The following is a 14771-nucleotide window of genomic DNA, read 5'->3' on the forward strand; positions in this document are numbered from 1 at the left end:
CCTCCACTTTTGGGACTTCTAAAACATGTTTTAGCCTCTGAAAATAGTCCAAAAACAGTCCAAAATAGCCTCAAAATAGTGGCTAAAATCAGGTTAAAAGAGCACCAAAAGATAGGGAAGAACAAGGAGGTACAAAACTAGCAAGCAAGACGAAGGAGGGGTGGCTAACCCCTCCACTTTTAGAACCTTTAAATCACATTTTTCAGCCTTTTTAAACTCTGAAAATCAGTATATAAAGACAAGAAAAATGGAGGAGAAGAGTATAAGAAGATGAAAGAAGAAGTTATACGTTTGAAAGAGAGGTAGGCTCGTAGTTAACAAACTTGATTTCAACACCCTCAAGTCTATGAAACTTAGGTCAAAATCTCAGCAAAAAGCTCCAAGAACAAGCTCCAATGGTGTATGTATTGTGTATGTATATCTAAAAAGAGGTTTGAGGGTTCAAGGAGGAAGGAAGAGGGAGGAGGGTCTTTTTAGCTCTTCAAAACCTTTGGAAAATTTGCTAACCTTGAATTCTGAATACTGGAGCTCTATTTATAGAATTTGAGCCAAAAATATCATAAATATCTTCAAACCAAGATATTTTTTCAATTCCCGCCAGCTGTCTGTCTGACACCATCAAAGCCTGGCTGGCCTTCACTGATCCACGACCGTCTCTCACTGATCCACGGTTGGCCCTCAAAATCTACATTCAGGCCCAACTTCAAACGAGCATATATCCTTCATCTGGACTCCTTTGTAGGTCATTCTTGAGCCTATGTTGAAGCCCCGGAAGTCTACCTTCCAATGGAAGTAGCCTCACAATAAAATTCTAAGTGTGACAAGAGATATGCCTATTTTAGTGAAGACGGTTCAGTTTTGGCTTAACCGGATTGATGCCTATCTTCAACCAGCCATATCTCCCTCATCCAGACTCGGCTTTAGGAGATTATTGAGTGTAAAATGAAGCCCTAGAAGTCCACTTTCCAATGGTGGTGGCCTCAAAACTTAATTCCAAGTGTACAAAAGGATAGGCCTAATTTAGTGAAGGCTGCCTAGTTCTTTCTTAACGGTTTATGCCCAACTTCTTCCCCAACTAGTTTTCTTCCCGCCCCTCTTATTTTCTTCAACTCCAAACCTCTAAACAAGATGTTTAAAAATATTTTTCAAAGATTTCACCTCTCTTCCATTTATTTCCACTTTGTCCTTGCTATGTTTATCGAAAAGTGCAATTTTCAACAAAATGCGAGCTTCGGAACATCATAGAAACATTTTCAAAAATATTTTGAAAGGAGGGTTTTAAGGTTTAAAATAATTTGGCCAAAATGGGGTGCAAGGTTTGGGATTAGAGCCTAAATCCAAAATTTTTCGCTGAGAATCCAAAAGATTGCACAGTGTAACTTTTATCATCGGGTGTTTGGAATCAAGTGCCTAAGTCTTAAGGACGGTCAAAAATGGGGTATCTATAGACGCGTGAGGATTGTTCAACTCAGTTAAAAACAACATGTGCTCTTGTTTATTCACACCACCTTTCCTCCTCTCGCGTGCGACGCGTGAGGATTGCTTACCTTGGTTAAAAACAAGTGCGCCTTTTTGTTCACACCACCTTACCTCCTCTCGCGTACGACACGTAAGGATTGTTTAACTCGGTTAAAAATGGCAGGTGCGCCTATTTGTTCACACTGCTTTTCCTCTTTTCATGTGTGACGTGTTAAGATCTCTAGTTACTCAGTTTGAAACGTCAGGTACATCTCGGGTTCACACCACCCTCCGCCATCCCTGTGTGAGACGTAGTTTGGAATGGAGTTTTTCGCCCTCTCTACGTGCGACATAGTCTGGCTTGTATCTTTTTCACCCTTTCTACGTGAGGCGTAGTTAGGTTTGCATTTTCTTGCATCCTATCTACGTGAGACGTAATTTGATTTGTGCTTTCTTTGTCCTTCTCATGGGAGACGTGGTTTTTTACTCGTTTATTTCCATGTGAGACACGGCTTAGTTTGTTTTGCTTGGATTTATGCTTTTGTTCAGGTGTTATATTCCTGTTATTACTTATTACATTGTTTTATCGCTTGTTAGCATACGTATGAATGTATCATTGCATTGTTTCATTACATGATCATAAGTTATGATTCCTGCATGTCATTTTGCATTTTGCCCTTGAACTACACGGGTTTGATTCCTTGCAAAGGGATACGTAGGAAACCTTCGGGTTCAACCTTTGGTGTTTATATGTTAGTTTATTTTTTTCTTGACCAAGTCTTATGGCCATGTCAAATGGATCGTCTCTAGGCTTTGACATTCACTAACATCATTTTATGACTTCAAGCTCTGTCAAAGAGGGGCAACTATAGACACCCCATTTTTGACCACCCGTAAGACTTAGGTGCTAGGTCCAGCGCACTCGATGATGAAAACTGCATTGTGTGATTCGAGTTCTTGGCAAGGGAATCCATGGTCGAGCCCGGAAATAATCCCAAAACTTCCTACTTGTCTCATTCTTACGTCAGAGGTTCAATTTCGAACATTGTGCTACCTTATACAGAGTTTTGAAACAGGGGAGTGAGGCAGCAAAGTAAGGCAAGACCGTGCCCCATTAGGAGCCGGCAGTGGCTATTTGGGCCCGGCCGTGCCTCGATGGTGATACACTCTATTCTGGGTAAGAGCCCGCCAATTGTCTTTTTTTGAAGATATTTTTGACTTGTTTTGCTCAAATTCTATAAAAACGAGGTTATACCTCTGTTTTGAAGTCTGAAAATTTTGAAAAGAACATATACACACAATAGAGAGCTCCTTCTTCTTATACAAGTCATCTTTGAGCCAACCTATCTCTCTTGATCAATATCCATACACCATACATCACCGTAGATCATAACCTTAGAACTTTGGTTGAGGCTTGAGCATCACAATTCAAGCTTGAAAGTGTGCTTGAACCAAGTTTGTGTTACAAACAAGAGCTTACTTCTTTGAGAGGTATAAGCTCATCACCTTCTCTTTTACTTCCTGTTCTATCTCTTGCTATCTACTTCTTGTGTTTTTATGTTGTCTTGAATCCATTTCAAGAGTTTAACCTTGGGTTTGGGTAGCTACCAAAGGGTAGAGAAGGTTAACACCTCTTCTTGCACTTTATTTCATAGCTCAAGCCTTTGTTTTTACACTCTCTTCTTTGCCTTTTAAACTGATTTTCAGAGCTTGGAAAAGGCTAAAAGAATATGGTTTGAAGTCTCAAAAATGGAGAGGTTAGCCACCTCTCCTTGTTTTTTTTCACTAGCTTTGCTTTGCTTTATTCTTGCCTACCATTTTATGCTCTCTAACATGATTTTCAGTCACTGTTTTTAGCATATTAGGGGATGTTTTAGGGCTGTTGCAATTTATTTAATTAGTAAATGCTCGAATATGAAAGCTTGTTGCATTGTAAGTCTTCACATGTAGCTTGTTATGTTGTGTCATGCATGTTTCGGTAGCTTTTCTAGGATTAATTAAGAATCAATCTCGCAATTATGTTTGCAATCTCCCTTATTTCTTCTTTTCTTCTTGTTTGAGAGTTATTTCAATCGGTTGATGGTTATTCAAAATATGAGCTAGAGACCTATGCTCAATGGCTTATTCTCTATGGAGGTTCATCGTCAAAGGCATGGTCTCTTTTTCCTATTTAGGAGTACCTCTCGCTTGACATTCTGCTCATTTAGCAGACTTAACCAGAACCTTGGAGAAATGGATTAAAGAATGGACAAGACTAAAGAAATTGGCTTAAAATTGGATCAAACCTACGTAAAGAAAATGGATAAGGTCGTTTAGGCTCGGCCGGATGTTATGCCGAGCCTATTGTGTCAAGAGTCGTCATACGTCAATTCATGGTATTTTGACGACCCTTGATGCGTCTTTACTTCCCCTTGTGAGCTTACTCCATGATAAAGAGAAGAGGTTGGTGTTGATTCATTGCATTCATTGATTTTTGTCCAAATCGTGGCTGAAGTCATCAAGCAAGCAACTTGCTCATTGATGGTTTTGGAAATGACTTCATCCTTCTCTTGAGGCTTTCCATGACAGGAAAGTGTAAGAGGGACAAACAGAGCTCAGAAAACTCTGTCTGCACTATTTTCACATTAGAGAACAAAAATAGAGTTTTGCACGAAATTAAAGTACGGCCAACCCTATTTAGGCCCGGCTGGGCTTCATTGGGGGCTGGCCAAGCCCCAATGTTTGGTAAACAGAGTGTTTTGCAGAAACAAAAGGCAGTGGCTGAAGGTGAAACAGTGCAAATTCCAAGGAAGGCAAATAGAGTTGCTGCTGAAAACCATCACATGCATGCCATCCTCATGCTTTTTAGTTCTATCAAATGTTGTAAATTAATGCTCTCATTATCATTATAATTAAAATATAATTAGCATTACTATAATGATTATGAATATTTATTGTTGAGTAACTTAAAAAGTTAGTTTTATTGTTCATCCTTGTTGTAATAAATTAGGTAGCTAGCTTATTTCTTATAATTGGTTTTTGTTAGCTTAGCTAATTAGTTGTTTATTCATTTATTTGGCTTTGTAATAGTTAGTTTAATTTGGACACTTGGATATTCATTTGAACCCTCTTGCATGAGGGCAAAAATGTAACAACGTGTATGTCTTCTAATCCCCATTTCTTTCTCCCTTTTATTTACCCGCTTATGATGGTAGTGTAGAGCATCATGTTTCTTAGCATTTCTCATGTTTGCATACACTCGTCTCACATGCATTTAGGTTCGGTTTATCATACTTACCAATGTCAATTTCACTTTCATTGTTTGAATACGTGATTTATTACATGTCTTGGATTTAGATCATATACCATGCTCATAGCCAAGCCTATAAAAGTGGCATAAATGTGCGGGTTGCATTAGTCACGTTGTATGGTTTGGGAACATGCATGTTTTCTAATCATTTTTCTCTATTTGGCTTGCCTTGGAGTGCTAGGTGAGCACTTATTATTTTAGCATATTACATTGAATGTTTGTGTTGCCATATCGAACATGCTTTCCATGAGGGTAAGTGCATAATTGATATACTTGTTTGAATGCTTGTGGATGAAGGCTAATTGCGAAAATTGGGATAATTTGATAAATGTACAAACAAGCTCGCTTTTTTCAAGTAACAAGTATCAAAAACAATTTTCAAACAAACATGAAATCAAAGCGTTCCAACTTTTGAAAATTAGTCTATACTTGTGTGCAACACATAGTAATGCTAGTCTAATAATCAGAACAAGAGCATATAATGTAAATGAGAATCACATCATGATTAGTAGAGGCCGATTTTTGATCGGGTGAATGGGGTGCTTAATTCATGACCTTCCCCTCTCGTACCTAAGTTCATGAGCCGAGACACTTTGGTGATGACGGATAAGTGGCGTTTGGCATAAGTCATGGGTTTCTTAAATTTCTCAAAAATATTTAGGTGGCGACTCTGAAATCTGGCAATGCAGTCTATTTTTGGCATTTTTTATTCAAATTGATTTACCAAAAGACTTGTTGGAGTTGGACTCTTTTTGTGTTTTCACTGTTTCACATTGCACTTGTGAAATCAGATTCAGAACCACGAGAATCCGAACTGTAGAACTAGTCGTATCCGAAAGGAGCACAAAAAGCAAGCTACAATTAGCCTCCGAACTTGTCTGCAGTAGTTAAGAGCTCATTAAAATCTCCCATGATCATCCAAGGGGAGTTATGGTTGTCTACTAAAAGCATGAGATTATCCCATAACTCTCTCCTAAGATGATAATATGGGCTAGCATAAATGGTAGAAAACAACCAAGTTTAAGAGGAAGAAAGAACCTAGATGCATGCATGGATTTCTTGCTGGGTAACCAAGAGAATGTCATAATGAACCTCGAGATCATTCCACAACAACCAAATACCACCAGTAAAACCAACCAGTTCACAGATGTGTGATTTCGCAAAGCCAAGACTTTCACAAATCATTCTACCCCTATCGCAACCAATACAAGTTTCAGTTAACACCACCAAGTGAGGATAGTGCTTCTCCATGAGGTCATGGAAATGTCACTGAAAGTGTGGGTTTGCCATGCCCCAACAATTCCATAGGTGGACCTTCATGGGAGGTTGAAAAAGAGGGAGTGGAGGAAGTGCAAACTCCTCCATGTTCAGCATCTCCTCCTCTGGAATTATCCATTTCGGGCCCAACACTTCTGTTTCATGATATTTTTGGATTAGGTTGACTGCGTGTTCGAGGACCAAATTGTCGTGTGAGGTGTAGGTGTCTACGATACCGCACATGCATTGAAGAGTCAAATCGGTTTCGATTAATGCCGCAAAGTTGAGGTGACCTCTGAGTACGAACTCCTTTGGAGAGTCCATCACAATGTGGATCAGATCTAGTGGAGGGTGAGCATAGAGGAATGTTTCCAAGAGTAGAGGTTACTAAATAGGTTAGAGGTTCAAGAGAAGGCTGAGGAATGTTATGATGATCTAATTTAGTTTTGGGACTTGGCTAGTGTGATCTGACAAATGGAGGTAAGGGGTGGAGATAAAGGTTACAATCCCTACTTGGCGGTGGAGAAAGTGATGAAGAACAAGTAGAAAATAGGATAGAGTCATCCAAATGTTAAAACCTCTAGGTCGTACCAGCCCAAGTTATGGGTAGGATTCCGTTGAATCTCGACAATAAGTCTGTCGTCTACTCTAGAGAGATTCGTCCCTATGAACCAACCTGGTTGAGTCTGATCCCTCACATCATTTAAACGGAATTGTATGGTTGGGTCGGGCAAATGAGTTGATGGTGAAGTAGAGGGGTGGCCAAGGTTCCTATGGGAGTGTCGCTGAAGAGATGACCGAGGCCTGGTGTGAAAGGGCATGGTGGTTCTTGGCAGGAGTGGGTAGAGTGGACAAGATAGGGGAGGATGGTGTGAAAGTGAAAAAAGAAAGGGCTTAAGAAAGAGAGAGATAAGATGGTTTGTAATATTGGGTTTGGTGATAATGTGACCAAACACTTTTGGAGATGATAAGGTGAGAAAGATAGGTTTAGCAAGGGGGTCTAGGTTGCTAGCTGGCAAGACAAAAGAATGGTTGGATACAGACAAAGGGGCAGGATCAACAATAGTAGGCTGCAAAGAGGACAATGAGGGTTGTCTAATAGATAGATGAAGAACAGGTCCCAAGACTGAAGGGTCACCATCAAGATGGTTAGCAAGGGTCTGAAAAGGGTTTTCAGTAGAGAGGCCAACCAAGGAGTGGTCCCCATCGACATTTAATGAATTAGACCTAGGTTTCAAAGAAAGGTTTAAGGTAAGACTTTGGGCGGAAATGGTAGGGTTCACCACTACGTTCTTCTTCTTCCACAGTTTGTTTTGAAGTTGGAACTGGTTAGGTTTAGCTTTCAAAGGTTCTCTGAAGTATTTGAGGTTTTTTTTTTATGAGTATCCATGGACCAAAAGCTGCGTCATCAGTTGTAGTCTTGACTTCAGTGGACTTGGCATTTTCCGCCTCGGTGGGTTTAATGCATTCTGTGCATTTACCCAACCTATGGCCCAAACGACCACATTCAAAAATATGACATTAACTCCTTCATAGGATACTTTTTGAACAATGGACCCTACCATGATTTTTGTAGTTAACAACTTGGCCAAATCAACTTGAATACACAGCCGTGTAAAGCATCCCCTATTACCATTTTTGGTGTGTATGTCAATCTTTAGAAGCTTTCTCAACTTATTACCAATTCTTCACAGAACATGTTGATCATAGTATTCAATGGGAAGGCTTTGGAGTCTAGCCTATATCACTGTAGTAGTGACCTTTGTTTTAAACGGTTGAAAGTCAAGTTCCATCGACAAACCGACAAGAAGTTACTACCAATAAACCAGGGGCCTTCATTCAACACTTTGGTGATATCCGCTTTGGGTGTTGAAACTTGAAAAGATAGAAGTGATTCCCAAGGTCAATACCATGGAGATCACTCAAGGGTTTCTAGGTACTGTTCAATCTATTGATAAGAAAAGAATAGCCCACCATTCTCCTTACAAGTTTGACAATGAGAGAAGTATGCCAAGGATCGCAAATACGAAGCCACTACACCAACAAAAAAAAAAAAAAAAAAAAACTTTTGGCGAACTTTTTTTAGTCACCAGAAGTGTAATTTTAGTTGCTGAAAGTATCCGCCATATCAACAAAATCGGTTGCTGAAGCCTTGTCACTAAATGGTTTGGCAACCAAATAAATTATGGTCGCCTTATAAATAAATCGGCAACCAAATATTTTAGTCGCCAAAAACTAAAATTTCGTCACCATAAATTAACATTTAGTCACTAAAAGCAACCTTAAGCGGATGGCATGTTAGGTTTTAGCGACATATAAATGCGTCGCCAAAAATATCTTTCAACGACTAATTGAATTGGTTGTTGAATGTTAAAACTTTTGGTGACCAATCAAGTTTCGCATTGCTAAAATAATTATTCACATAGACTTTCAGCAACAAAAACAAAGTGTCACCAAAAGTAAATTTACAACTGAAAAATCTGTGACAAAAAATTAATTATTTATAATTTCTTTTTACAATTTCCATGTTCAGTACATAATTCATAAACCTATAAATATAAGCAAAATATAATTCAAATTAACACACTTGTACAAAGCATCCAAAATATAAACTTAATTCAAAAGCAGTAGCAAATTAAACATAAGCAAAATATCAAATCCAAAACATCCAACATAAGTACAAATCCCTTACAATCCCAAACTTCAAACATGTAATTCCAAGAAGACTTCCAAGCTTGCAAATTCATAACAAAAACTTATGACAAAATATATCCAAAAAATCAAAATGTAATCCTTGATGTTTCCCAAACTATGTTCCATCCATTGCCAATCTGTCAAACATATGAAAAAAAATTGCAATATTAAAATGTTAATAATAAAGTTCTTGGTCTCAAAACATTGGTTTCACATTATAGATGAATAAATTAGGAGCAAATTTTCCTACAATGAATTACAAGATTTCAATATACCAAAACCAAAAGGCAACACATGGTTCACCAGTTAAAACTTGGCATATATGAACTAATTACAAGCAATATTTCTACAAGAAAGTATGTAAATCAGTCTCATATTGTCCAACCAAAATCTAGCTCAAATTCTATCATAATGGAATACTGATCAAATACAATCTATTATGATGTACTGATATCCTAAACTACTACAAAAATGCTTAAAAGATCACACTTAAGGAAATTAAAACATGACACTTTTAATGGGAAAAAAAAAGATAATAATTAGAAGCTACTCATCAAAATGAAGAGCAAAATAATGTCAACTCCCAAATTTTCCAACATAGATTAAGACAATGTCACATAGCATACATGAATAACACTAAACCAACCACCATCCACAAGGTAAAACCAACATAAAATAGTTTAAAAATAAAAAATGTTTTAAATTAACATCTTGTACATATATTCACAACAAGAGTATCAACTTAACAATGGTCAAAAAGCATTGAAGAAGCATCTTGTTTTGTATGTCTCAATAGTGAAAATAAAATGGCTAACACAACTATTTGCTAATCTTGTACGAAACCATTTAAAATGAAATGGCTAACCTATGAAATGAAATGAATATGGAAACGAATAACCAAGTCCAATGGTGAGCCTGCATGTATTTGTATAATTAAATGCATGCATTCCAAGATTCAAAGAAGAAAACCAACAACAAAATATGGAGCATAATCATATTACTTCTCAACACTTGCAGTCTTTGGAGGTATAAAACCAAACCAAGAAACAATAGGGGAAAGAATATACGAGCAAGTAGAAATATTGTCTCAATTGAAAAGAATTTTAATTCCATGCATTAATATATCCAACATTAAAATGTCCTATAGTATATCATTTATTATTGAGTCGTAGATTACATTGAAGAAAATAACAGTAATTGATGCGTGTACTGCTTGAATGCATAATGCACCAGAACAAAATCATTCCTGCCTTCAGTATTTTAGCAAAACCTTCAAGAAAGTCAACCAATCAATAATACTAATAGCAACTTTACATAATCAAGACACAAGCCACTAATAGCAATCAATAATATTGTCTTGTTATTAGTGGTATATCTATTAAGTTAATTTTCCCCCTTGGTACTTCCATTGTTCAAATCACATCATCCATCGTTAAGTTTTCAAACAAGCTAAAAATCATGCTCTAAATGATAAAAATCCAATAATAATAAAAAAAAACTACATTAGGGACACAAATGTAGAACCAGGTTCACAAATAGTATAGTATGCAATTTTTTGCACATCATTACATTCATAGATATAAAGGCAACCACACAACGATTAACTACAGGTATACTATCATTTGTGCATTGGTCTAATGCTTCTTTTCTCTTTATTGTGTGTTGCTTCTCTTATGAGATTATATATTTTTTGGGTAGTCAAAACAAAAGGAAGAGAATTTTTTGTGCAGTCCCCATAGCAATTGTATAATATCAAAGGCAACGAAAAATCAAAGCAAAATAATGAGGTTTGTCACCAAAAGGATACAAATGGTAGGTCCTTAACATCTATTAACACGAAGGCTCTAAGAAATCAAAACGGTAAATAGAGAAAACCATTGTAAAATCTAACCAAATAGTTTGACATCTAAAGAGTAATGGTAGTGAGTGTAATGTGTCTATAGGCAGATTCTCAATGTGTGTCCATAATATGCTATCAAAGAATAATATAAATCTTCAACAACAATACCTTCAGCTTACTAATAGCACGCAAGCAATCATCCTTGGACAGCTTCACGAGCACTCTTTCGCCTCTAACAAAACAATTTACAGAGTTCCTCCAAGTTAATCAAACCCCTATTATGGGGTCTGGTAGCCAAACAAATATCAACAATTTGCACCGCTGTCTAGCCAAGTTAATTCATGTCAAGTTTAGACATTACAAAGTGTTATGCCGCAGGAAAGAAGTCATGACTTAAACATAATTGACAAAAAATGGATTAATGGCGAAATTCAAAAATCATGCACATCATGCCTATATAGATTATGTGTAACAATTTGACCTAGTTTCCATAAAACAAAGACATGCTAAAATACAGTAACCTGAATCCATGAATCTTGAAGATTAATTTCCACAGGCAACAACATTAAGAATTGCTGACCTCTTAACCATCCAATTCAACAACATGAAATCCATACCTTAATATAGAATAAATCAGTTGAAGTCATCTGACAATTAACAATTCACCAGCAAACGGACCATATATTTAACTCACGAGTATGTATTTTCTGGCTAATATGTAATTCCATTGGTAAGTATGAGTAAAGGTGTCAAAGCCTCCAGATATTAGAATGCAAAGATAAGGTTGAGTTCTCCAATTTATATGCGCGGGAGCGGGGGGGGGGGGGAAATGATAGAAATTTTTACCAAGTGAACCATGTGCACTAGCAACCAGTGGCGGAGCCAGGAATTTAATATAGGGGGGCAGCTATTAATTATAATCTCAAAATTTTTCTTCCCCAATCAATAACAATAACATAATAATAATTTTTTGAGCTAATATTAAATATTAAAAATTAATATTCATTACAAAAAGTTTTTAATTTTAAAATTTTACAATTGACCCCGACGAGTTTTCATCTTTTGAAATCTTTCCATGATAGTATCATTGTCAATGCCGTCAAAAATATCTCTCTCAGTGTAGACAACCAAGCTATCATTCATCCATTCATCACCCATTCGGTTCAGTAACTGATTCTTCAAAAACTCAAATGATTAAATTAAGTCCAACAATACATTTGTCAATGCTCGTTGTTCTGAATTTGAACCATCCTCCGAAATCATTTCAAGCACATCAATCACTATTGAAAACATACTAGCCAAGCTGACTAAAGAACCATAGTGTGAACCCCAACACGTATCACCAGCATGTTTAACATTAGTTTCTCGATTTAAGCCTTGCCCACTAGATAGCTCTCCAGTAATAAGTGCCTCAGCAACTTTTGCAGGTTGCTTCTCCCTAACAATATCTCGGCGTTTACATGATGCTCCAACAGCATTCACCACATTAGAAACCAAAGTGAAAAGTAAAGCAATTTGATTATGATTATTTGCCACAGCTACAAGTGCCAATTGCAATTGATGAGCAAAACAATGAGCATAATATGCACAAGGATTCTATTTCAGTATAATTATTTTCAGACCATTGAACTCACCTTGCATATTACTGGCCCCATCATATCCTTGACCCCGCAATCTGGAAATACTCAATCCAAGTCTAGGGAATAAATTTTCCATATCTTGTTTAAGTGAGAGAGCATTCGTATTAGCAACATGCTCAATACCCAAAAAGCGCTCAATCACTTGGCCTTTTTTGTCAACATATCGTATTACAACTGCCATTTGCTCGTTGATTGATATGTCACGGGCTTCATCAATCAAAATAGAAAAAAGTGCATCACCAAGATCTCTAATAATCACATTGATAGTTTCAAATGTGGCCACATTTACAATTTCTTTTTGAATATCAGGAGATATCAACTTTAGATTTTGTGGAGCATTGCTCAATGCAACCATTTTGACATCTTCATTATGATCAGCAAGAAACTTGAAAAGTTCAAGAAAATTTCCCTGGTTACTTGAATTTTTAGATTCATCATTCCCACGAAACGCAAGTCCTTGTCATAAAAGAAATTTGACACAATCAACGGATGCATTCAAACGAGTTCGATACTTAATTCGAGCTTGATCAGATTGTTTGAAAAAAATTGTTTGAATATGTTGGTTTTGGTTTAACAAATCTTGACATTTACTCGAAGCTTGATTATGAGCACTATTGGGACTTCCAACATGAGTTTGAATTTTTTCTTTTTTCTTCTAATTTGAGAAACACTCACCAACAAAAGAATCACCACCATCTTGATCTCCAATGTCGAGTTTGAAAAGATAATGTAGACGCGCCCGAACGTCCCCGGGGGCCGGGGGGGATCCCGTTTTGTTCATTTGGGCTTACTACAGTTCGGACTCAAATGTCACGGTTCTTAATCTGATCTCGCAAAGTGCAATGCAAGACTGATAAATCACCAAAGAGTCCAAATCCGGCAAATCGTTTTGGAAAATTGATTTTAAGAAAGAAGTGTCAAATATGGACTGCTTTGCCAGATACAGAGTCGCCACCTAAATATTTTATTTTGGGGGAATTTAGGAAACCCTGACTCGTTGCCTAAGGCTGCGTGTCCATCATCATCAAAGTTGCCTCAGCTTGGGAACTTGGGTACAAGAGGGGAAGGTCATGCAATGAGCACCCCCGCTCACCCGATCGAAGATCGGCCTTTACTAAGCATGATATTTTGTTTTGAAAACATATACGTCCTTATTCCGATTATTAGCCTAAAATTACTATGTGATACGCACAACACACAAGTATAGGCCGAATCGCTTAAATTGGAACAAAATATTTCATGTTTGTTTATTTGAAAATAGTTTGATGGTGCTACTCGCAAGTAGGCTAAGACGTAGATTAACCACCCTCGGGTGGGCTTAGAAAACATGATTTTTGCCACCCCGCAGAGTGGGCTTAAAACTCGCATTCAATGAATTGTTCCAATTCAGGTAGTCCAACCTTCACCTACAGGCATTCAGGCAGTTATATCACATAAGCAAATAGACTCATGGCAAGCATGCTATCATGGCAACACTTACACACATGCGGTATGCTAAAGCGTAAACGCTTACCTAGTACTCTGAGCCAAAACAATAACTAGTTAGTAATCAAATGCATGATCTTAGTTCATGTTAAGATGGCTAATGCAACACATGCAAAAATGCAACTAGAATAGGCTCGGCTAATCTAGGAATGGCATGTGAAATGCGACAACTCGATACACGTATTCAAGTTGGAAATGAAATACTATGCAGTTAGTATGATGCGCCGAGCCCAGTGCATGCAATACAGATGAATGATGCAAACATGCGAGCATAAGGATGCTAATTGAAACATGACCTAAAACTAACCATTGAAAATAAGTAAAAGGGAGAAAGACGTGGGGTTTGGAAGACATTCACACACTCACGCACACTTATTACAAAAGTTGCCCTCTCGACGGAGGGTCCGAATAAATAATACAAACCGAATAATTAATCAACTACCCTAGCTAATTAAATATTACAAAACCCTTAACTAATTTAAACAAATTAACTAAGCTATGAAACTAAAGAGGCCACCGCAGCTCCGCCTCGGAATGATTGAATGATGCATGCTCAATCGCCTCGCTCGGAAACCCGTTGCCATGCCACATGTTGCCTCTGTTTGCACTGTTTTACACCTCTGAAAACTGCACAAGTCCCAAGGATACTTCCGAACCACTCCCTGAGCACTGTGGGATGTCACCGGCCAAAATATAGGAACATCGGCTATATAGAATTGGTCATCGACCATTTGTGAGGATCTCGGCCAACAATGTTTAGTCGATCGGCACTGAAGATGGCCGACCGGCCATATCTTCCTGCAGAATGCTGTTTTGCTGTAGCAGAGGACAAACAGAGCATGGGAATGTATTTTCAAGGCAATGTGTGCACAACCACCCTTCCTATCATGTCATGAACTCAAGGGAGTATGGTTCTCGACCCTCGGACCATCAATCGCGCATTTCAATGCATGATGGGCAAAGGAGCCAAATTGCACAAGGTCAATAAATGCATGACAAATGAGACACTTGGCCATCACCTTATCATGGATAATCAAAGGTAATGGAGACAAAGGGGATTGGCCCATTTTCATCACTTCAAGTATGAAATGGACCAATTCACTTTGTG

At 37.7% G+C, this 14771-nt stretch overlaps 1 protein-coding gene across 1 annotated transcript; it reads right to left on the bottom strand.

Moving 5' to 3' along the window:
• Positions 1 to 11732: 11732 nt before the first annotated feature.
• On the bottom strand, positions 11733 to 12533 carry LOC114284496 (uncharacterized). Its single transcript, XM_082908117.1, has 2 exons — positions 12173 to 12533; positions 11733 to 12076 (listed from the first exon to the last, which is right to left on the bottom strand). The coding sequence occupies exons 1-2, from the start codon at positions 12531 to 12533 to the stop codon at positions 11733 to 11735; spliced, it is 705 nt and encodes a 234-aa protein (XP_082764243.1).
• Positions 12534 to 14771: the final 2238 nt, after the last annotated feature.

This window comes from Camellia sinensis, chromosome 15, assembly GCF_055761805.1.
Source record: "Camellia sinensis isolate YWXY chromosome 15, ASM5576180v1, whole genome shotgun sequence".
Lineage (NCBI taxonomy): Eukaryota > Viridiplantae > Streptophyta > Magnoliopsida > Ericales > Theaceae > Camellia > Camellia sinensis.